We start from the raw sequence: 25,610 nt of genomic DNA, 5'->3' as shown, positions 1-25,610 counted from the left end.
GTGTGTTTTGATGGTGAATACTGATTAACTGCTACTTAGTCTACTCCTTTCCTGGACCCAAGAGAGTTAATTAACACATCCAACCTAGCACCGAGCATATATAAATGCACACATATATATGGCATGTCATGTCACACATGTGGAATGTCACATTTTGCTGAAGAATTACAGAAATCAAAAATTGACAACTTAATATTAACAAAGTCTTTGTTTCTTTGAAGTCAGGAGACAGCCTGTACTGTGAGAAGAACCTCATCAGGTATGGTAAATAAAGTCTCTTTATAGGACTGGCAAAGGGCTCCATAAAAGGTTCTAGATGGTGCACAAATGCTAGTTCACTTATCTGTTTAATAACCCCATTGTGGTCCAATATGACCCAAAATGAGGGTGGAGCTCTCCCCCACGGAAGGTTGCACTGTTGGGCAGTACACCCTACTGGCTGCTGACCACATTGCTACGTCCTACTGCAATTTCCTGCATGTGTTTAATCATGTGATATGCAGTAGCCACACGCAGATGTGTCTCTATGGGGGAGGGGGCGCATTTCCAACACCCTGGCTGAGCGCTATCAAGCACCCGGTTGGAGCACCTGATTGAATGTACCACCATCAAGCAGGCCTTAATGCCAGATGATTCTTAAATAGTTAAACTTGGCTACTCCTCTTGAGCCATGGAACCCGTGTCTGTGCCACCACCATTTCTATACTATGTGTTTAGCCAAAGGTTATCATGGGAGGTCATGTGACTGTAGACCACACTGATTGCTTTACAAATATTTTCTGGGTGTCAAGCAGTAGCGTAGCAATAGGAGAAGCAGAGGGTGTGCCCACACCAGGGCCCCTGTTCCTGGTCCAGAGGGGCCCACCTGGGGCCCTCCTTCATCCATCTTATTAGCTTTTCATTGGGGCTATGCTGGTAGTGAACACCCTTATAATTGCATTGAATACATGTTTACCTACTTTTTATATGCCATACGGTTATCATATTTGCATTTGTGCATAAGTATTATTATTCATTTAGAAGTTATAGGTTCCCAAAAGTACAGTTTTTTGCTTTGTGGGCTGACTTTGCATTTTATTAATAACTGGTTTTATTCATTGCAGTTTTGCAGGCAGACATGCTTTCCGTGTCCCTCTCTGTCTCCAGCAGCTTCTCTGCATTCAGAGAATGTGTCACATTCCTCACTTGATACATTTAAGTAAACACAAGATAAGATTATCTGAAGTTCGGATGTGGCAGCATTTCACTGCACTCAACTTTCAAGTTCTGTGTGTAACCCTTCGAATGCTGGTCTAGTAAAATGAAAAATATGCTGGTTGCATATAATATGCTGTACATAATGTTTTAGTGCAAAGACGAAATGCAGGGTTATATTCCACTTTAACAAACTGTTTCCTTAGTCTGATTACTCCTATCTGACACTGCAGCTGTTCTTGCTAGGGTTTGGAAGTGAGAGGTATATAGAGGCTGCCATATTTATTTCCTATTAAACAATACCAGTTGCCTGGCAGATCTGCTGATCGTTTTGCTATCAGTGAAATAAACATGCAGCTAAGCTTGTCAAATTGTTTTCAAAAACACCTGATCTGCATACTCGGTCAGCTTCTATGGCTATACACATTAGAGGCAGAGAATCAACAGGATAGCCAGGCTATTTGAATTCCTTTAAAGGAAATACATACTGTATGGGCCCATGTGCAATTCACTTTTTCACCTGGGTTTTCTCCTAGGTGATATTTTCACAACTTGTAAATAAAATGCTTGTTACACCATCAGCAAGCAAACAAATACTCAAAATAATTTTGACTTTTTTCCATTGCATGGTGCTAAAAAGTTCATTTAAAATGAAGATGAAGAATTATCTCCTAGGAGAAAAGTCAGGAGAAAGAGTGAATTGCATATGGGCCATGGCAGCCTCCATATCACTCCCACTTCAAGTTCCCTTTAAGTGCATGTACAGCTTCCAAGATTGTTCTACCCAAATACACTATATCTGAGTTGTAGGGGGTTTTGTTTTTAAACCTTTACCTTTGCAAAGGGCTCCTAGCGCCAAGAACGTACTTTATACTTTTTTGGCACTTCTTGTTTTCTTCTTGCTGTTTCCAGGAACGATCTACAGCTGCAGACAGGGTATAAAGTAATGATCTCTGGGTCCCGGAAACCAAGCGGAGGTTCTTGATCGCCTGCCACATAACCTCAAGCACACACAGTGGGAGAGACAGAGCTCTAATCCTCACATTCAGCTGCTGTAACAGTGTAAAAAAATCCCCAAAACATCCCATTAGACGGACTGCCTGCTCCAGTCCTCTGATTCTCTGTGTATATGAGTCCTTTCCTTGCACCTCTAAAGGTATACAGGGAAGCCTATCTTCTCCAGCAAAGGCATAATTTTATATATATGAAGTACCACTGTTCAGGCTATTGGCAGCCTATTAAATGATTAGCAGGACAGAGAGGCTCTTCCTATTGGCTGTCTGCTACTGTCTGTCATTCAGTACACTGGTAGGAGTCCTGAGTTACTGTGAACTTGCTGGAGAATCTGTTCCACTGCATGCGTCAAGTAAGGTACAGGCAGCTCAAAAATGCAGTTTTAATATTGGGGTGTGTTGTGGACAGGAAAAGTGGGATACCAATGCATATCTGGTATCGTTGGATTCAGCAGAATCAAGGCTTTTACAAACAGTACAATTTTTGTCAGTAAATGTAATTATTCTTTATAAAAAAAACACAACAGAAAACTATTTTGTTTTGCATTTCACTTTTTTTAAACACATTTCACTTAAAAATGTGTTACATCTCCAAAAAAAGTACACCATTTTGCAGTATACAAAAAGCTGTTTACATCATATAATCATAAAACTGTGTTTCGTTAAGTTAAGTTTGTCTTCATTTGTTTCAATTAAATTTTAATTACTGTACTTCAGAATTAATACAATTTATACTTTGGGTAGGGTATGAGATAAAGTACAGTAGTATTAGTTACCAGTAGGCCTATTTTTAACAGTGCCACTCAAACAGCCAGAAACTGCGTATGCCATCCCCATAGGTGCCAGAAGACTGAGATTATACTGTATTAGCAAGGTAGATGCAGTGTCTTCGCTGACCAATGTTATTGTATACGCTTATTAGTTTATACTCTGTATACATGATCAAACCTGTTTATTTCAGAACCTGGTCACATGAATACCAATCAGACATTCATAACTTACTTTATCATTACTGGCATCTCAGATAAGCCAGAACTTCAAGTTCCTATATTCATTCTAGTTCTTCTGATTTACTTTATCACTCTTGGTGGAAATATGGTCATTCTCCTCCTCGTCTGCTTAGACCATCATCTCCACACTCCCATGTATTTTTTTGTGGCCAACTTGTCTGTTGTTGACATCTCAATGTCGACCATCACTCTACATAAAATACTTTTGAGCTTCCTTACAGGAGATAAAACAGTTCCCTTCCTGGTGTGCATGTTTCAGACATACATGTTTGGGTCACTGGCAGGTCATGAACTGTTCATTTTGATGACCATGAGTTTTGACCGCTATGTGGCCATCTGTAGACCCTTGAGTTACCATATGATCATGAGTCACAAAACTTGTGTCATTTTGGCTTCATTTTGCTGGTTGTTGGGTTTTGCGCAGACTATTTCTCTTGTGACTCTAATGGGTAGCTTCACCTGTTACTCCTCCAATGAGATCAACCATTTTTTTTGTGATATTGTCCCCATGATGAAACTCATCTGCAACGACACTTCAGTATTGGAGAGGCTATTCTTCATACAAGGTCTCTTCCTGATGACCATTGCTCCATTTATCCTGACTTTCACTCCTTATATCTTCATAATTACCACCATACTAAGGATCCGTACTAGTTCTGGCAGACGTAAAGCCTTCTACACATGTTCCTCACATCTCACGATTGTTGTGCTGCTCTACACATTGTTGACCAGTCAGTATCTTGCTCCAAACTCCACTAGCAGCTTGGATTCCAAGAAACTTTTCTCTTTGTTTAACACAGCCATCGTCCCTATGCTCAATCCGCTGATTTATAGCTTGAAAAATAAAGATGTGAAATCAGCCATGAGACGGAAATTTGGATGTTGTTGTGTTACTATGTAAAGATTCTAGGGTCCATATGCATTTACCTTTTTCTCCTTAGTTTTCTCCTAGGTGATATTTTCAAAATTGTCAATAAAATGCCTTTAAAACCACCAAATACTCAAAATAATGTTGATACTTTTGAACCTCATTTTTCATACTTTTTCAGTTGCACAGTGTTGAAAAGTTATTTTAAATAGAAGATGACAAAATATCTCCAAGGAGTAAATTCAGGAGAAAAAAGTTAATTGCATATAAGCAAAAGAGTTTTATCTTTGAGTTGAAGTTTATTATATCCACCTTAGTTATCTCTAATGCCTGGTACACACTATGCAATTTACCATCAGATTGAAGGGCCAAATCAATAATGTCAGACAGGTTCAATCTGATATTCAACCATTATTCTGATCGGTTTTCTGATCACTTCTTTACAAAATCAATCAGAAAGACGATCCAAAATCAGATCAAACCTGTCCGAAATTATTGATTCGAACCGCTGTTCTGTCGGAAAATTGCATGATGTGTACCAGGCATTAGGGTTATATCTAATGTGTTTATGATATCTAGTTGCAGTTGTAATGAACTTACAAACATCAAATGAAAAAGTAATAATATCCAGGGCAGTTTCTAGGCTAAATCGCACCAAGGGCGAGGGTGTAAAAATTGCGCCCTCCCCCTTCCCCATGGACTTGCAAACCCTTACTCTTTAGGGATAGTCACATGGCCACAGGTCACCAATAGATCTGCCTACTTACTAGTGACCAGACAAAACACACAGGCGAAGAGAGCCTGGAAAGCCGACTTCTCCATGGGCGCCGCGCACTGACAGCCTGCAGTACTGCTACAGGACATCAGGTGTCATCACGCGGTGGGTGATATGAGGATGACTTGACATCTGACACAGACAACCCAGGAGGAGTCAAGGAAAGTGATCGCACTGGTAATCTTCTTTCTTCTTCCATTTGGCTACACTGCACATCAACAGCTCCCTAGTGGTTATGTCCTTCTGCCTGTGCTCCCCTTCTTCTACTTGCCGGTCTGCGCACAGAGCGGTCGCCCTGCCCGCACTGCCCAAGAAACAGCCCTGATAATATCAGAGCAATAGTTACCGTATTTCAGATGGTAATTACCAGCATGCATTTTGTATGATTACTTTAGTTTTCTTCATTTTGTTGAAATGATTGGTGTTAAATACATAGAGATTTAAATAAACGATGATAAAAAGTAACTATGATAAAAAATAATTTATACATTAATATCTATCTGCATGCCTGTAGCAGAATTATCAAAATCAGCACAAGCAAATTTGGTGCAAACGTGAAGACATTGCTTACATCCTAGTTTCTCAGCATGTGGTACGCGTACCCCAGGGGGTACTTCTGATGGTTCCAGGGGGTACTCCGGCTTGATATACTTAATCAAGAATAACAAATTTAGAGTTTTAGAAAATGGTAAATCTTATTTAAACAACACCAAATTAGTGTTTTAGCTAATTAAAAGCAATAGTAAATGCTCGTAAATTGTTTAGAACCAATTATCATGTACTACAATTAAATATATATTTGCCAAGGGGTACTTGTGATAATATTTGCTATGCTAGGGGGTACTTGGTGAGTACAGGGTGTTAAAAGGGGTACATACCAATAAAATGTTGAGAAACACTGGCTTACATCAACCAGAATCCTTGATGTGAACCTGCTCTTAACCGTTGCAGCAGTTTTGCTCCAATTTTCTTTGCACTGGTTTTGATAAATCTGCCCCTTTGTATAGCCTTTAGAGTTCAGATATGACTTTCTATTTCCTTATCTTATTGTTTGGAAATACTTATTCATGCAAGAAGAAATTGTGCTTCAGTGATGGAATAAAACATATTAAAAAACATAGAGTAAAAAAAATCTGGCAGAAAAATGGAAGCTTGCTGTACATAAATTCAGTTGCTTGGAAGAGACTTTGAGGAGCAGATGAGTTATGTGTAACTTCGGGGGATCCCACACACAGTATAGTCAGCCAGATCCCCCCTCACTCCACATTATAGTCAACCAGAGCCTTCCACACTCCTCACCCCCCGCACCCAGTATAGTCAGACAGAGCCCCCCCCCCCCCAAAGTATAGTCAGCCAGAGCCCCCCTCCCTCCCCACCCACACACAGAGTATAGTCAGCCAGAGCCCCCTTCCCTCCCCACCCACCCGCAGTATAGTGAGCCAGAGCCCCCCTTCCTCTCCAGCCACACACAGTATAGCCAGCCAGAGCCCCCCTCCCTCCCCACCCACACCCAGTATAGTCAACCAGAGCCTCCCTCCCTCCTCACCCCCCACGCCCAGTATAGTCAGACAGAGCCCCCCCACACACAGTATAGTCAGCCAGAGCCCCCATCCCCACCCACCCACAGTATAGTCAGACAGAGCCCCCCCCCCAAACAGTATAGTCAGCCAGAGCCCCCCTCCCTCCCCACCCACAGAGTATAGTTAGTCAGAGCCCCCTTCCCTCCCCACCCACAAACAGTATAGTGAGCCACAGCCCCCCTCCCTCCCCACCCATACACACAGAGTCAGCCAGAGCCCCCCTCCTTTCCCACGACCCACACCCAGTATAGTCAACCAGAGCCTCCCTCCCTCCCTCCTCACCCCCCGCACCCAGTATAGTCAGACAGAGCCCCTCCAAACAGTGTAGTCAGCCAGAGCCCCCTTCCCTCCCCACCCACACACAGAATAGTCAGCCAGAGCCCCCCTCCCTCCCCACCCACACACACACACAGAGTATAGTCAGCAAGAGCCCCCATCCCTTCCCACCCCCCACACACTATAGTCAGAGAGGTGTTCCCAACACTCACAAACACTGGTCCACATGACAGCCCAGGGGCCCCAGGTCTCTCTCACTCACTGGGGCCCCCAAACCACCATGCGACACCTAGAGGGAAGTGCGGGCAAGCCCTGGACCTCTCACCTCCAGGGAACTCACCCCACCACCTCTAAACTGAATGCCAACTGCAACAAACACAATTGCTAACTTCCAGCCAGAGCAATATCCTGCCTCTATCTGGCCAGCAGACGCCAGTCAGCCAATCAGGTGCACTGTCATACACCCTTTGCCTGCTGTACCATACCTAGCAGGAATTACATAGATTAGCATTCAGGTGGGAGGCTTCGGTTGGACGCAATCGTGAATTGCGTCGTTTACAGGGACGCCCCGTGTAGGCACATCTCCCACACAGTCCCCTCCCTAACCACTCACCTGTCAACCGCATCCTAGAAGCTGCAAAAAATAAATTCAAAATCACAAACACTGGTCCACATAACAGCCCAGGGGCCCCAGGTCTCTCTCACTCACTGGGGCCCCCAAACCACCATGCGACACCTAGAGGGAAGTGCGGGCAAGCCCTGGACCTCTCACCTCCAGGGAACTCACCCCACCACCTATAAACTGAATGCCAACTGCAACAAACACAATTGCTAACTTCCAGCCAGAGCAATATCCTGCCTATATCTGGCCAGCAGACGCCAGTCAGCCAATCAGGTGCACTGTCATACACCCTTTGCCTGCTGTACCATACCTAGCAGGAATTACATAGATTAGCATTCAGGTGGGAGGCTTCGGTTGGATGCAATCGTGAATTGCGTCGTTTACAGGGACGCCCCGTGTAGGCACATCTCCCACACGGTCCCCTCCCTAACCACTCAACTGTCAACCGCATCCTAGAAGCTGCAAAAAATAAATTTAAAATCACAAACACTGGTCCACATGACAGCCCAGGGGCCCCAGGTCTCTCTCACTCACTGGGGCCCCCAAACCACCATGCGACACCTAGAGGGAAGTGCGGGCAAGCCCTGGACCTCTCACCTCCAGGGAACTCACCCCACCACCTCTAAACTGAATGCCAACTGCAACAAACACAATTGCTAACTTCCAGCCAGAGCAATATCCTGGCAATATCCTGCCTCTATCTGTCCAGCAGACGCCAGTCAGCCACACTGTCATACACCCTTTGCCTGCTGTACCATACCTAGCAGGAATTACATAGATTAGCATTCAGGTGGGAGGCTTTGGTTGGACGCAATCGTGAATTGCATCGTTTACAGGGACGCCCCGTGTAGGCACATCTCCCACACGGTCCCCTCCCTAACCACTCAACTGTCAACCGCATCCTAGAAGCTGCAAAAAATAAATTTAAAATCACAAACACTGGTCCACATGACAGCCCAGGGGCCCCAGGTCTCTCTCACTCACTGGGGCCCCCAAACCACCATGCGACACCTAGAGGGAAGTGCGGGCAAGCCCTGGACCTCTCACCTCCAGGGAACTCACCCCACCACCTCTAAACTGAATGCCAACTGCAACAAACACAATTGCTAACTTCCAGCCAGAGCAATATCCTGCCTCTATCTGGCCAGCAGACGCCAGTCAGCCAATCAGGTGCACTGTCATACACCCTTTGCCTGCTGTACCATACCTAGCAGGAATTACATAGATTAGCATTCAGGTGGGAGGCTTCGGTTGGACGCAATCGTGAACTGCATCGTTTACAGGGACGCCCCGTGTAGGCACATCTCCCACACGGTCCCCTCCCTAACCACTCACCTGTCAACCGCATCCTAGAAGCTGCAAAAAATAAATTTAAAATCACAAACACTGGTCCACATTACAGCCCAGGCTTGCCCGCACTTCCCTCTAGGTGTCGCATGGTGGTTTGGGGGCCCCAGTGAGTGAGAGAGACCTGGGGCCCCTGGGCTGTCATGTGGACCAGTGTTTGTGATTTTAAATTTATTTTTTGCAGCTTCTAGGATGCGGTTGACAGGTGAGTGGTTAGGGAGGGGACAGTGTGGGAGATGTGCCTACACGGGGCGTCCCTGTAAACGACGCAATTCACGATTGCGTCCAACTGAAGCCTCCCACCTGAATGCTAATCTATGTAATTCCTGCTAGGTATGGTACAGCAGGCAAAGGGTGTATGACCGTGCACCTGATTGGCTGACTGGCGTCTGCTGGCCAGATAGAGGCAGGATATTGCTCTGGCTGGAAGTTAGCAATTGTGTTTGTTGCAGTTGGCATTCAGTTTAGAGGTGGTGGGGTGAGTTCCCTGGAGGTGAGAGGCCCAGGGCTTGCCCGCACTTCCCTCTAGGTGTCGCATGGTGGTTTGGGGGCCCCAGTGAGTGAGAGAGACCTGGGGCCCCTGGGCTGTCATGTGGACCAGTGTTTGTGATTTTAAATATATTTTTTGCAGCTTCTAGGATGCGGTTGACAGGTGAGTGGTTAGGGAGGGGACCGTGTGGGAGATGTGCCTACACGGGGCGTCCCTGTAAATGACGCAATTCACGATTGCGTCCAACCGAAGCCTCCCACCTGAATGCTAATCTATGTAATTCCTGCTAGGTATGGTACAGCAGGCAAAGGGTGTATGACAGTGCACCTGATTGGCTGACTGGCGTCTGCTGGCCAGATAGAGGCAGGATATTGCTCTGGCTGGAAGTTAGCAATTGTGTTTGTTGCAGTTGGCATTCAGTTTAGAGGTGGTGGGGTGAGTTCCCTGGAGGTGAGAGGTCCAGGGCTTGCCTGCACTTCCCTCTAGGTGTCGCATGGTGGTTTGGGGGCCCCAGTGAGTGAGAGAGACCTGGGGCCCCTGGGCTGTCATGTGGACCAGTGTTTGTGATTTTAAATTTATTTTTTGCAGCTTCTAGGAACCAAAAGAACCAAAATTCCTGCCTACTGAAAATATAGGGCTTGATTCACAAAAGGATGGTAACTTAGTTAGCCTAAAAGCCCCTTAGCACGCCTAAAGCCCTTTAGGCCGCGCAAAGTTTTGCGATGAATTAGCAAGTGCAAAGTTTAGCACTGCACGGTGCATGCAAAACGTTGCACCAGGTGCAATCAAAACGGCGCACCAGGTGCACCGGGTGCGCCCGAAACGTTGCATGGTGCGCCGCTTCGGGCGCACCCGGTGGGACGTTTTAGGCGCACCCGGTGTGATGTTTTACGTGCACCACGCAGCGACTTTGCGCACAATCAATAAAAGCTTTAGGCGTACTAACTGCTTAGCACCCTAGTTAGCACGCCCAAAGTTTTAGGCGTGCTAACTGAGTTATCACCCTTTTGTGAATCGCGCCCAAAATAGCTGAAGTAGAAATTACCATAGCCCAAATAAGACAGGACAGGGACTTCATTATGAGTAACTTTGTTAAAGTCATTAGAACCTCACTGGCCTCAGGAATCAGGATGTCCACCTGACAGACAGCACCTCTCTCCCTCCTTTGGGGTTAGTGGAAATGGGATTCCACCAGCTCTGTTTTTCTGACTTTAAATTATCTCCTTCCTTTTATCCCTGTTAGCCACTTGGTCCTGCAACCACCAGCTCTGGGAAGCTCTTCTACTTCCTCTGTGATTGTCTTCCAGTGACTTCCTAATTATCTCCTCCACAAGGGAGTGGGACCCATACAGCCACCGATGCAGCAGCCAGTCACATACTCTCTCTCTTAAGGGGCCCATACACCTAATGATTTTCCTGTCGATATACAGCAGATTCGATCACTGTGATCGAATCTGCTGTGAAATTGTTGCGCAAACACAAACGCAAACGATTGATTTCCGTCCGAAATCAATCGTTCCCGTCGATTCCCATTGAGCCGTCCGTGCGGAAGATTTTTCTCGATCACCGGCGGGTCGTGAGTGCATCGATAGCGACGTTTGAATGCCCAACGACCGACGCAATACAGCGGCAATACATTACCTGATCCGGCCGGCGCGTATCCCCGCTGTCACTGCTGCTCCATCTCCGCGCTGGGCTGGGAGTCCAGCAGGCTTCACTTCTTCCTGTCCTGGCAGGAAGTTTAAATAGTAGAGCGCCCTCTACTGTTTAACCACTTAAGCCCTCAGTCGTTTTCACTTTATGCATCCGAGCAATGTTCACCTCCCATTCATTAGCCTATAACTTTATCACTACTTATCACAATGAACTGATCTATATCTTGTTTTTTCCGCCACCAATTAGGCTTTCTTTGGGGGGGTACATTTTGCTAAGAGCTACTTTACTGTAAATGCATTTTAACAGTAAGAATAAGAATAATACTGAAAAAATTCATTATTTCTCAGTTTTCGGCCATTATAGTTTTAAAATAATACATGCCTCCATAATTAAAACCCACGTATTGTATTTGCCCATTTGTCGTGATTATTTCACCGTTAAATTGATGTCCCTATCACAATGTATGGCGACAATATTTTATTTGGAAATAAAAGAGCATTTTTTTACATTTTGCAGCCATCACTATTTACAAGCTTATAAAAATTTTTTAGAAATATTTCATCTTTACATAGATATTTAAAAAGTGTAGACCCTTAGGTAAATATTTATGTGTTTTTTTTTATAGTAGTATAGTTTTTTGTTTTTTTTATTAAACATTTTATGTGGGTATTTTTGGGAGGGTGGGATATAAATAGTGTTTTATTTGGGGAAATATTTGTGTATTGTAATGTTTTTTTTTACTTTTAGATGTAGTTTTACTTTTTGGCCACAAGATGACAATCTTGAGTTTGTTTACATGATGTCACTCTAAGCGTACAATGTACGCTTAGAGGGACATAGAGTCAGAAAAAGCGTAGCTTCCAAGAGAAGCTGTCGCTTTTTCTGGGGGGGAGAGGAATCAGTGATCGGGCACCATAGCCCGATACATTGATTGCTGGGCTACCGAATCCGCGGCCGGGAGTGCGCGTGCACGCATGTCCTCCTTGATGTTTTTATACGTCAAGGAGGACAAAGTGGTTAAACTTCCATGGACAGAAAGAAGTGAAGCCAGCTGGAACCCGGAGCCCAGCGGTGAAATGTTGACACCTTAGCAATAAAAAAGAAGTCGCTCATCAGAAACATATATACCGGAATAAGGGAGTCGCTCATCAGAAACATATATACCGGGCTCTTCCAGTAGTAGCATAACCAGTATCTTCTTTGTCCGACTGGGAGGAATCCACCAGAAACTGACCACATATGGTAAAGAGGTGACAATTTTATTTCAGCCAAAGCTAGTGGCTCAATTTTGCCTAGTTCAACCAAGAAAGTGGTAGTTATATACATCAAACGTAATACAACGTACTATGTTTCTTGAACAACTCTGTTTCTTCTTGGCCGGAGTACAGTATATGCTAGGAAGCAAATAAGGTTAAGCGAATTCAACAATTTTCTTTTTTCATTCTGTATTTACAAATTAAGTGAGCAAGAAATATTCTTCTCTAAATTACATCTATGACTATATACATATCAAATTGTATCGTTCTTTAGGCTAAAGTAGGAACTTTCTGTTCCAATTAGGGTATAAAGGAGACGTGTGGGATTTAATTGGTGTACTGAGCAAATCAGTCCTAACAGTTTCTGTCCCTTGCAACCAAGTCCAATCTATTTTGCTCAGTACACTATTTTAAACGGGCTCTAAGTAGTGTTGGGCGAACAGTGTTCGCCACTGTTCGGGTTCTGCAGAACATCACCCTGTTCGGGTGATGTTCGAGTTCGGCCGAACACCTGACGGTGCTCGGCCAAACCGTTCGGCCACATGGCCGAACTAAGAGCGCATGGCCGAACGTTCCCCGAACGTTCGGCTAGCGCTGTGATTGGCCGAACGGGTCACGTGGTTCAGGCCCGAACGCGCTCTGATTGGCCGAACGGTCACGTGGTTCGGGTAAATAAATACCCGAACCACGTCATATCTCCGCCATTTCTCTGTGGGTTTAGCTTTGGGTAGGCAGGCAGGGTAGTTCGCTCTCCAGCCACGCTAGCCAGGGTCCCCCCCAGTCATTGTGTGTCGCTGCTGGGAACAGTAGTACACCGCTCGCTCAGCCACACTATATATATAGCATTGTTTACTGCCACTGTGTACCTCGCTCACCCACGCTATATATAGCATTGTGTTTTCTGACACTCTGTGTACACGGCTTAGCCTGGCTATATAGCATTGTGTGTACTGCCACTGTGCACCTCGCTCAGCCACGCTATATATAGCATTGTGTTTTCTGACACTCTGTGTACACGGCTTAGCCTGACTATATAGCATTGTGTGTACTGCCACTGTGCACCTCGCTCAGCCACGCTATATATATAGCATTGTGTTTACTGCCACTCTGTGTGCACCGCTCAGCCAGACTATATACCATTGTTTACTGACACTCTGTGTACACCGCTCAGCCAGACTATATACCATTGTTTACTGCCACTCTGTGTACACCGCTCAGCCAGACTATATACCATTGTTTACTGCCACTCTGTGTACACCGCTCAGCCAGACTATATACCATTGTTTACTGACACTCTGTGTACACCGCTCAGCCAGACTATATACCATTGTTTACTGACACTCTGTGTACACCGCTCAGCCAGACTATATACCATTGTTTACTGACACTCTGTGTACACCGCTCAGCCAGACTATATACCATTGTTTACTGACACTCTGTGTACACCGCTCAGCCAGATTATATAGCATTGTTTACTGACACTCTGTGTACACCGCTCAGGCAGACTATATTGCATTGTTTACTGACACTCTGTGTACACCGCTCAGCCAGACTATATACCATTGTTTACTGACACTCTGTGTACACCGCTCAGCCAGACTATATACCATTGTTTACTGACACTCTGTGTACACCGCTCAGCCAGACTATATACCATTGTTTACTGACACTCTGTGTACACCGCTCAGCCAGACTATATACCATTGTTTACTGACACTCTGTGTACACCGCTCAGCCAGACTATATACCATTGTTTACTGACACTCTGTGTACACTGCTCAGCCAGACTATATACCATTGTTTACTGCCACTCTGATTCTGCTGGGAACAGTAGTACACCGCTCGCTCAGCCAGACTATATTGCATTGTGTTTACTGCCACTCTGTGTACACCGCTCAGCCACACTATATAGCATTGCGTACTCTGCCAGTCAGTGTGTATATTGCTGGGATCAGTAATACTCCACTCACCGTCAACCACTATATGAGCTCAACATGAGTTCCCCAGAGACCTCCGCTGTGAGCAGCACTCCCAACAACAGCAACAGCCAACGCCCCACGCAAGCTATAACATCCACCCCAGCAGCCAGTGGTCAGCAGCAGCCCTCCCCGGAGGAGAACGTTGTGTCCATCGGTCCGTCGCCAGAGCGATTAATGAGGGCTGCCATTGAGGAGATGATGGGGCCTGATGTGGAGGAGGAGGTCTGGCTCAGGCCAGCATCCCAAGTTAATGTTGAGGACGATGAGGGGTCTGTGTCTGGGGATGTTGGGGTGGCAGAGGTGGTGGGTGGGTCAGACTCAGGAGAAGAGTTGTATGATGAGGATGATGATCGGGACCATCTGTATGTGCCTCAGAGTCCGACCCCGGAAAACATGTTGTATCGTGTGTTTAGGTACTAAAATTTGCGTTCCCTCCCAGTAGTGTTGGGCGAACAGTGTTTGCCACTGTTCGGGTTCTGCAGAACATCACCCTGTTCGGGGTGACTATATAGCAGACTATATAGCATTGTGTTTAATGCCACTCTGTGTACACGGCTCAGCCACACTATATAGCATTGTGTTTACTTCCACTCTGTGTCTGCTGGGAACAGTAGTACACCGCTCACCCGCCACTGTATAGCATTGTGCTCTGTGTCGCTGCTGACAATAGTGGTACACCGCTCACCCACCACTGTATAGCATTTCTGTACTGCCACTGTACTGCTGCCAGTCAGCGTGTACTTTAAGGATAAGTGAAATGAGGAAGAAATCCGGTGAAAGAGGGAGGGGCAAGGGAAGAGGTGTTTCCCCTGACGGTTCACGTACAGGCCACAGGGGAGCACCCAAGAAAACCCACTCAATACCGCCCATGTTGTCCAGGACAACAACCCTCACAGATCCAAAAGAACAGGACCAGATAATTACTTGGATGACCTCTCAAGCGTCCAGCAGTGGGTTAAGCAGCACCAGCACATCACGCACGAGGTCCGAGTCCTCAGCCAGTTACAAGGAGCCAGTGGGCACAAAGCTGACACAACCGTCAGCGACACCACGCACACAACTGCCAGATAACCAGACGACGTTGGAGTGAGCTGCGCAGAGGTTGTTCTGGGGAGCTCTACTCCACGGCGGCGGCCCCCCACAATGACATATGACGAGTTTGAGGAGATGGAAGAGGAGGGTATGGACAATGTGGACATAGACCCAGATTTTGTTTGTGAACGAGAACATCGCCGTCGTAGCAGCAGCACAGATGAGTCTGTTGAGGAACCCACTGCTGCACGAGTTCGCCTTGTGCCACAAGGTAGGCGGCGCGCAATTTCAGGCACCGCAAGCATGGAAGTTCAAGTGAGAGGCAAAAGAGGCGCAAACAGAAATCGCCAGCAAGGCAGGTGCTCCAAAGTCTGGGCTTTCTTTGAAGACTGCACTGAGGATGTTACCATGGCGATTTGCAAGGTGTGCAAGACCCGCCTGAGCAGGGGGAAAAGTATTAACAACCTCTCCACCACCAGCATGAGCCGCCACATTCTATCCAAACATCCCACTCTGTGGGCAAACGCGGCAGGACAGGGTACCACCAGCAACACTGCCTCCCTTGGGTTCACCAGACTCACCACCAGACCCGCCTCAGCAGCAGCAGTAGCCCAGCCATTGCGTGGTTCACAACATTCACAAACATCAGACGATGCTGACACTGTCACTTTCCGGACTAGTGCTCTTGAGGTCTCCCAGTGTTCATCAAACACAACAACCAACAGCCCTTCGGTGTGCAGCCCTACGGTTGAGTTGTCTGTCTCTGAGATGTTTGAGCGCAAGAGGAAATTGCCAGCAAATGACCCCCGGGCCGTGGCAGTAACAGCCAGCCAGCATAGCCAAGGTTCTGGCCTGCGAAATGCTGCCATATCGAGTGGTGGAGACAAACAGCTTCAAGGGCATGATGTCAGTGGCCATCCCACGTTACGTGGTTCCCAGCCGCTACCACTTTGCGCGCTCTGCAGTGCCTGAGTTGCATGAGCACGTGGTCAGCTAAATAACCCGAAGCTTGAAGAATGCCGTTGCCTGCAAGGTTCACCTCACCACTGACACCTGGATGAGTGCGTTCGGCCAGGGTCGATACATCTCCCTTACCGCGCACTGGGTGAACCTTGTGGAGCCTGGCAGCGATTCCTCACCTGCTACGGCGCGGGTGTTGCCCACGCCGCAAACAGCTGCACCGCCGTCCCTCCCACTGGATAACAACAGCAGCACCTACCTCTCTGACTCCTTCTCCTCCAACGCATCTCAAAGCTGTACCTCATCCGGAAACGCTAACCCAGCACCAGCAGCAGTAGGATCGTGGAAGCAGTGCAGCACAGCTGTTGGCATGCGTCAGCAAGCGTTGCTGAAGCTGATCTGCCTTGGGGATAAGCAGCACACAGGGGAGGAAATTTGGAGGGGAATAAAGGAACAGACGGATTTGTGGCTGGCACCGCTGGACCTGAAACCGGGCATGAAGCTAGACACCTGGCACGAACTGGCAATGTACGCAATAGAGGTGCTGGCTTGCCCGGCAGCCAGCGTTATGTCGGAACGCTGTTTCAGTGCTGCCGGAGGCATCGTCACAGATCGGCGTATCCGCCTCTCCACACAAAATGCAGACCGTCTGACTCAAATTAAAATGAATCAATCCTGGATTGGAAACGACTACGCAACACTCCAGGACCCCAACCAAGTAACATGACCAATGAACATCTGGGATGGTTTAGCGTTTCCGGTCCCTGTTTATTGAACCTCTCATCTGTATTACATTTATGACTGCATGGCGGCAAAAAGCATTGCTGCTATATCCGCACGCTTTTTGTCCTCATGCAAGGCCTGGGTTGTTGTGTCTCAAAAAGCATGGCCTTTTTCTCCTCCTGCGCCTGCTCCTGTTCCATCACGTGTGCTGCTGTTAGCGTTGCCGCCCGGTCCCTGTTTATTGAACCTCTTATCTTTATTACATTTATGACTGCATGCATGGCGGTAAAAAGCATGCTATCCGCACGCTTTTTGTCCTCATGCAAGGCCTGGGTTGTTGTGTCTCACAAAGCGTGGCCTTCTCCTCCTGCGCCTCCTCCTGTTCCATCACGTGTGCTGCTGCTGCTGCTGGGTTAGCGTTGCCGGTCCCTGTTTATGGAACCTCTTATCTTTATTACATTTATGACTGCATGGCGGTACAAAGCATGCTATCCGCACGCTTTTTGTCCTCATGCAAGGCCTGGGTTGTTGTGTCTCACAAAGCGTGGCCTTCTCCTCCTGCGCCTCCTCCTGTTCCATCACGTGTGCTGCTGCTGCTGCTGCTGCTGGGTTAGCGTTGCCGGTCCCTGTTTATGGAACCTCTTATCTTTATTACATTTATGACTGCATGGCGGTACAAAGCATGCTATCCGCACGCTTTTTGTCCTCATGCAAGGCCTGGGTTGTTGTGTCTCACAAAGCGTGGCCTTCTCCTCCTGCGCCTCCTCCTGTTCCATCACGTGTGCTGCTGCTGCTGCTGCTGGGTTAGCGTTGCCGGTCCCTGTTTATGGAACCTCTTATCTTTATTACATTTATGACTGCATGGCGGTACAAAGCATGCTATCCGCACGCTTCTTGTCCTCATGCAAGGCCTGGGTTGTTGTGTCTCACAAAGCGTGGCCTTCTCCTCCTGCGCCTCCTCCTGTTCCATCACGTCTGCTGCTGCTGGGTTAGCGTTGCCGCGTGGTCCCTGTTTATTGAACCACTTATCTTTATTACATTTATGACTGCATGGCGGTACAAAGCATGCTATCCGCACGCCTCATTGTCCTCATGCAAGGCCTGGGTTGTTGTGTCTCACAAAGCGTGGCCTTCTCCTCCTGCGCCTCCTCCTGTTCCATCACGTCTGCTGCTGCTGGGTTAGCGTTGCCGCGTGGTCCCTGTTTATTGAGCCACTTATCTTCATTACATTTATGACTGCATGGCGGTACAAAGCATGCTATCCGCACGCTTCTTGTCCTCATGCAAGGCCTGGGTTGTTGTGTCTCAAAGCGTGGCCTTCTCCTCCTGCGCCACCCTCCTCCTGTTCCATCACGTGTGCTGCTGCTGGGTTTGCGTTACCGGTCCCTTTTCCTGGAACCTCTTATATGTATTACATTTATGACTGCATGCCGACAAAAAGCATGTTACCTGTGCAAAGAAAACAGACATTTCCCGCATTTAAAAGACAGTTTTCCCTTTGAAACTTTAAAATCGATTTTCTCAAAAACTATAAGCTCTTTTTGCTAAATTTTTTTCTCCTCTTGTACCCACTCCCAAGGTGCACATACCCTGTAAATTTGGGGTATGTAGCATGTAAGGAGGCTTTACAAAGCACAAAAGTTCGGGTCCCCATTGACTTCCATTATGTTCGGAGTTCGGGTCAAACACCCCAACATCGCGGCCATGTTCGGCCTGTTCGGCCCGAACCCGAACATCTAGATGTTCGCCCAACACTAGCTCTAAGATGATGATACTTCCTTAGTTGGTCTGGATAAGCAACTCCTAGTTTACATCCAATTGGAGCGTTCAATACCTTGTTCCATACTGGCTGTACTCCTAGTTGTATTCCATGAACAGAGGTTTTGACAAATAAATAAATAAATTAAATAATTAAATTAATTAAATAAAACAATACATTAAATACATAAATAAATAAATACATCAAAGGAATAGTTTAACTTCTTCACAAATAGCTAAATACTTATTTTCTTTCTTTCAGGTGAGATCTCCGGTGGAATTCCAAAGAAGGTGAGTATACAGTAGGAATTGATTATATCAGTCTTTCTCTTTTCTTTTTATGTTTTTTAACAATACTTATTTTTCCACAGGATAAAAAGAGTTTCTACTTCACAGATTTCCAAAAGGTAAATAACCAATAACACTATATAATACTGTTAAGTTCTGCGGCTAATGACACCTTGTTTCTTTCACAGGGATTTCGTCTGCCAGTTCTAACTAAGGTGAGTATATTGAACTGCATTATCTCTATGACTAATGGTTAAGGGTTTATCAAAAAAACAAAAAACCTTTTAAGCCACCTGCAATCATATTCAGACAGAATAATATTGTCAGTACTTTTCCCATTTTCCCATTTTTGGTACTTTTTCAAATGCAAAGTGCTGAGAAGTGATTTTAAACAGAAGATGAAACATTAACTCCTACGAAAAAAAACTGGTGAATTGAATAAGGGCCAATAAATGTTAAGTTTAGTTAAACTAAATAATTTATATGTTTTTTGTTGTGCAGCCTAATTTTATAATAATGTTTAAGAACTATAAAGGCCAAAAATACATTTGCACATCTGTTAATGACAAGCTAATTACGAGTAATAAATTCAGAGGAGGCATACATTGTGTCTGGGGATTTAATTACAGAGAACAAGTGTATACACACATGGATATATATTTTCACAGGTGTCATACAAACACTTGTCGAACCACACTGCAAGTGTACTGGCTGGCCCAGTTTTTACTTCTTCCTTACTCCTACTGCCCATCATAGGTAGCTACAGGTGTCCCTTAGTATTAGGTAGCCAGAAGTACCCTCAGTGTTAAGTAGCAAGAGATGCCCCTGACTGAAGGGAGATTTAATTAGTGGAATGCTGAGAGCGAGGTAAGTAAATCTCATTTACATCTGCTCAGGACCGTGTACCGGGAGGAAGGGAGGGGTGAGCAGCCTTTCCATCATCAGAGGCATGTAGGCTCGTGCCTACAGTGCCTAATAGTAAATCCGTCCCTGTTTGTAATCATGTCTTTAAGGACATTATAATCACAACTGAATCTATATTGACTCTGCGGCTGCAGAGCCGCAGAGTGGCTCCCCCAGGACCTCCTAACGCCGATTGGTGTCAGGGGCGTCAGGTCCTGGAGGCGGGGATTAGCAGGGAATGTGTGTGCGCTTGTGCGCACATTCCCTGCAGCGACGCAGAGCGGGGATCCAGCCGCAATCGATGAAAACAGTTATTTTCATTTGTACAGCACTGAGATCTAATGCAGCACTGTACAGGGACAGCATTTTCACTTAGCTGTCCCATGGTGTGGCTCACAATCTAACCCCTCGCATAGGCTGATGCCTATGAGATGCAATTGGTGTGGTGGCTCCAGGGAGGGGGAGTGGAGAAAATTAAAAAAAACTTTTTTAATTAAAAACAAATAACAATAAAATTGATTAAGACATTGACATCACAGCAACAATCAGATAACACCAACAGAAAGCTCTGTTGTTGGGAAGAAAAGGAGGTAAGACTCATTTGGGTTTAGGTTGTATGGCCGAGCAATAAACTGTTAAAGTTGCAGAGTGCTGAATTGTAAAAAATCACCTGATCACTAGGGGGGTATAAACATGTGGTCTTCAAGTGGTTACTGAGAATTTATCATGGTTTAGTGATCATTTATTGTCTTTTTATTGTACATTTGGATGTGGTAACAATAATCTATTTTTTTATAATTATTTATTTTAAATATGTTTATGTTTTTAAAATCTTGTTTTTATGTACAGTTTTATTTACTTTAAGTACAAAGGCTGTCAAATATTTGCAAACTAAAGCAAACTGAACTTATTTTAAAAAGTTCTATGTTGTTCCTAAAACTCATTGTTCCTAAAACTACATTATAATAATAAAATGTTCACATGTTTAATATAAAAATATACATCCTATATTGCCAAAAGTGTTTGGGTGCCTGCCTTTATGCACACATCAATTCCCATTCTTAATCCATAGGCTTCAATCAGGAGTTGTCCTGCTCTTTGTAGCTATAACTAACAACCCTAAACTCTTCAGTGAAGGCTTTGGGGTTGAGGTTAGGGTCCTGTGCTTTCCAGTCAAGTTCCTTCACACCAAACTCACTCATCTATATCGTTATGGACCTTACTTTGTGCACATGTGTGTATTTATGTTGAACCAGGATGATGCCATCCCCAAACTATTCGCTCAAAGTTGGAACACCTGAATTTAGTGATTTGGAGTGACATCCTAATACTTTTGGCAATATACTGTATACACGCTGAGATAAGAAAATGGTACACTTAAATAAAAATGCTTTCAGGCACCATTTGGCAAAGCAGAGACTACTTCAAAGCTTCTGAAAAATATAAAACTAATGATATTCTTTAGTTACCAAATACCATCAAGTTTTGTAGCAATTAGCAACAAAATATACATAAGTCCTTTATTGTTTAAAGAAACATAGGTGGGTCTCATTAACTAAGGGCGTGTTTCCACTTGCAGTGATTTTCTGCAGTTCCCTGCATGCAAACTCGGGCGAGGAAACGCAGACTATTGAAATCAATAGTCTGCTATCCAGTTCGCATGCAGGGAAAAAAATGGATGGCATGCAACAAAAATCACACAATGCATGCAAATTTTTATAGCCATGCGTGGCACAACTAAAGGGATGTGGATGCATTATCACATTACAGCAAGTGCAGTTGTGGTGTCGGTATGCCCTAGATCGTCAGTGTCCCCTAAACATCATGATGCAGCAATCATGCATCATCACACTTAAGCCGTGTTACTCATTGGAATGCATAATAGCACTTTTAGCCTCCAAAACATCTGATAATAAGCTGGTTTCAGGGGCATGCACAGTTGCCCTATAATATTGTGCTGCTCTTCCCGAAAACAGTGCAGGAAGCTCCAAAAAAGGTCTGCAATGTTCTCTGTATGGCATAAACCATTCTCCTTCCGGACTGCACATTTACATTAGTACCACAATAGCTGAGACAGGAGGAGGTGAGACATCACTCACCTGTCTCTGGGGTGGGGGTGGGGGGTGTTTAAGGGACACTGATAATCTAGGGCATACCAAAACCTCACCGGCATGCATCTTGGAGACTCACGCTGGCTAGAGTGAAAATGAACGCTTGATGATTCCCAGCATCTCCAGTGGAAAGGTCCAAAGGGGTCAAGCAAACCTGGACTGGATTAGTCAAAATGATCTACTATTGTCGTTAAAGGAGTCATCAGGGCAAATCGAGTAAAATGAGTGGTACTTACCGGGGGCTTCCTCCAGCCCCAAGCTCCCAGGACCTCCCTCGCCGCAGCTCTGCCCGCAGCCGTTCGCCGGAGCTCACGTGGCGGTGATTGACAGTGCCGATCGCACAGGCGCAGTACAGAGTGACCTCCAGGTTGCTCTGACGTCATCACCGGGGACCGGGTCGGATCTCCGACAAACGGCTGTGGGCAGAACTGCGGCGAGGGACATCCTGGGAGCTTGGGGCTGGAGGAAGCCCCTGGTAAGTACCACTCATTTTACTCGATTTGCCCTGATGACTCCTTTAAGATTTGCCATTTTCACCTAGGTCAAATCTAATGATAGTTATGGATGCTGCTGAGTGGTATGTGCATTAATGGCTGTGTGATTGCAGTTACATGCATTATCCCCAGCAATTGTTTTTGTGTTTTTTTTTACGACATATAATGGCAGCCATGTCAGCATTAAAACAACAAAGGGTGAATAAATGATATTCTTATTTACACCAGCAAAGTCCAGTACACACTGAGGGCTGGGGCGCACTAGAGAAATTTTCACAGCAGTTTTTTGATTGCTGAAAATTAGCGGCGATTCCAAAAAACACTTTACCAATGTATTATAATGGGGTTTTCTGTAAGCCTGGCTCCTAGCTGGTTGGCGCACTGCCTTCTCAATAACTTTTGACAGGAATGGTAAGTTCGATGCAGGTCTGTAGTTGGCCACCGAATATGGATCCAGTGATGGTTTCTTCAAGAGAGGTTTTATGATTGCTTATGATGCACTATATAGGGACCTATGTCTACAGCCTATAAAGCAAAATGGAGCTGGATTTACCCTGAAAGGTCTTTAGTGTCCTGCTTAATGCTGCTTCTTCTAAGATCTTACATTAAAAAAATTGTCGAAAAAAATTACTTTTTGTAAATTAAAAAAAACCTCTGCTCCCCTTCATAGCCATGGCTTTCTGCTGAACAATAGACCATAATGGCTCATCATCTCTAGTAGGAATTCAAGGCTTTAGATGATCTAATTATAAGAAATCTGGGTCATTATTCAATTAACGTTTTCTCATAAGCTTTCTTTTAAATGATTATTTTTTGTCTTCTCTTTAAAGGGAACCTAAGGCAAGAGTGATACGGAGGCTACCATATTTATTTCCTTTTAAACAATGCAAGTTGCCCATCTGATTCCATGTCTCTAAAGGTACACATGCCATCCGGTCCCCTAGGACAACATCGCTGGCTGGCCTTTACAGACGTGTGTCAGCTATGTAGCAGATGACCAGTTCTGTTGCTGTGCAGGGAAGGGACAGAGGGGAAACAGAAGGGCATGTGCATGACGTCATGTGTCGGGCGGGGTACCGGCGCTCACAATATGGTTGGCCGTTGTGGGAGTGAGTTGATCCACCAGATTGATCTCTTGCAGCTTTGGAGTCATCGGCTGCTGTACACATGCCTATTGACTGAGGCGGTTGCTATTGGCATGCTTAGTCACCTGTGTCTTTGGCCTTCATACTTTTAGTCATAGACCCTGAACAAGCATGCAGATTAGGTGCTCTGATTTATATCTGACTGGATTAGCCGCATGCTTGTTTCCGAGTTGTGATTCAGACACTACTTATGCCAGAAGATCAACAGGACTGCCAGGCAACTGGTATTGTTTAAAAGGAAATATTTATGGCATCCTCCATATCACTTTCATATCGGGTTTACCTTAAAATAACTTTTCAGCACAAAGTAAGGGGAAAGGTAGTACCAAAATTATTTGTAGTATTTTCTTTCTTCCGGTGGCGCTAAAGGTATTTTTTCGACAAGTTGTAAAATTTTTATCTTGGAGAAAACTCAGGAGAAAAAGTTGATTTAACAGGGGTTCAAAGTTGGATAGTTGTGTAAGTTGAATAATGTTGTCTGGTTCATGTTGTCTTGGATGGACATTAATATGATTTTTTTTTCCAGAATGGAAGACCTTCACAGTCACATGTTCACGAACAATACTTTACAAATAAAGATTAGATGAATACCAGATCTCTATTCAGTAATAACACTTCAAGGGAAATTTGCCTATTAGATTTTGGTAAGGTTTTCCAGCTTCATTAGCAAAATGACTGTAAACCAAACAAGAGTTACATACTTCATTATCAAAGGAGTTTCTGAATCACCTGAGCTTCAGGTTCTAATATTCCTTTCAGTTCTGCTCCTATTTCTCATCTCTCTTGGTGACAACATGATCATCTTTATTTTAATCTGTCTGGACAATCATCTCCACACTCCCATGTACTTTTTTTTGGCTAACCTATCCATAGTAGACATATCGTCTTCTACAGCCACACTCTATAGAATTCTAGTGAACTTTATCACCAAAGACAAGGCAATGGGATATTTTGAATGTATGGTGCAGTGTTATATCATTGGATCATTGTCGGGTCATGAATTGTTCATCTTGACAGCAATGAGTTGGGATCGTTATGTGGCTATTTGCAAACCTTTGAGCCATCACATGATTATGAACTTTAAGGCCTGTCTTACGTTAGCTGCGTTTTGTTGGCTTCTGGGTTTTATGCAAAGCGTTCCGTTTTGTGTCTTATTGGTTGGCATCTCTTGTTACTCCTCAAATGAAATAAACCATTTCCGCTGTGATCCTGTCCCTTTAATAGAAATTGCTTGCAGTGACGTCTCTGATTTGAGAGCCTTTGGCTTTATAGAAGGGTTAATTATATACATCATAGTTCCATTTTCGCTCACCTTCATTTCATATTTCTTTATAATCGTTGCCATATTAAAGATACGTTCAAATTCTGGTAAACGTAAAGCTTTCTATACATGTTCCTCCCATCTCATGGTTATCATATTGCATTACGTCAATCTGATTGCACAGTACGTGATACCAAATAAGAGCCTGGAATCGACTAAACTTATCTCATTGTTTAATACAGGTTTTGTCCCGATGGTTAATCCCATTCTATATAGCTTAACAAACAAAGATATGAAAACTGCTCTAAGACGAAGGTTGGGCTAATATGAGGCAATGGCCATGATTCATAGTTTGCTTTTTATGCTTCTTCCCACAATAAATACTCTGGAAAGTTCACCTAGGTTCCTCTAAGCCTAATAAGTATCATTGTAATCGAAGCCTATTCAACATTTTCATTTATTATAATAAAAATGCTACAGCTTATGAAGCATACCCCTCTGCAGTTTTAGGAATTAGGTGCCCTACCACTGTTTGATGCAAATTGAGTAGGCGCTGTACTCACAGAAGGGTCGTATGACCTTTTAACCACTTTATTCACCACTTCAGTATCTGTGACTTCATCTAAGCCACAAGGACGTAAATATAAGTCAGGTAGCTAAAGCACGATTTGGCTTGCTCCTGTGCAAAACCCCCACACTAACTGTTGTAGCACTAATTGTTGAAAGTGAATATATGTTTCCTGAGCCAATAAAATTAATTTTTGTCATTAAAATACTTTTATTTTCTCAGTTCATAGTGAAAAATACACTCTGCAGCATTTTTTCAGAATCAAATATTTTCACCATAAATTGTGACAGGAACGTAATTT

The 25,610-nt window shown here is 44.8% G+C and overlaps 1 protein-coding gene across 1 annotated transcript in view; it reads left to right on the top strand.

Moving 5' to 3' along the window:
• The window catches only part of LOC137527323 (olfactory receptor 5G9-like), a 36,678-nt gene extending 12,615 nt beyond the window's left edge, over nucleotides 1-24,063 (top strand). The window contains exons 2-6 of the mRNA XM_068247831.1: nucleotides 3,169-4,098; nucleotides 18,802-18,830; nucleotides 18,911-18,946; nucleotides 19,016-19,042; nucleotides 24,007-24,063. Of these exons, the coding sequence (XP_068103932.1) occupies nucleotides 3,169-4,098; nucleotides 18,802-18,830; nucleotides 18,911-18,946; nucleotides 19,016-19,042; nucleotides 24,007-24,063 (1,079 nt within the window). The remainder of the gene's footprint in view (nucleotides 1-3,168; nucleotides 4,099-18,801; nucleotides 18,831-18,910; nucleotides 18,947-19,015; nucleotides 19,043-24,006) is intronic.
• Nucleotides 24,064-25,610: the final 1,547 nt, after the last annotated feature.

The sequence above is a fragment of the Hyperolius riggenbachi genome, chromosome 8 (assembly GCF_040937935.1).
Source record: "Hyperolius riggenbachi isolate aHypRig1 chromosome 8, aHypRig1.pri, whole genome shotgun sequence".
NCBI classification, from domain to species: domain Eukaryota; kingdom Metazoa; phylum Chordata; class Amphibia; order Anura; family Hyperoliidae; genus Hyperolius; species Hyperolius riggenbachi.
The sequence above is the reverse complement of the archived record's forward strand: the minus strand, read 5'-3'. Positions and strand labels throughout refer to the sequence as shown.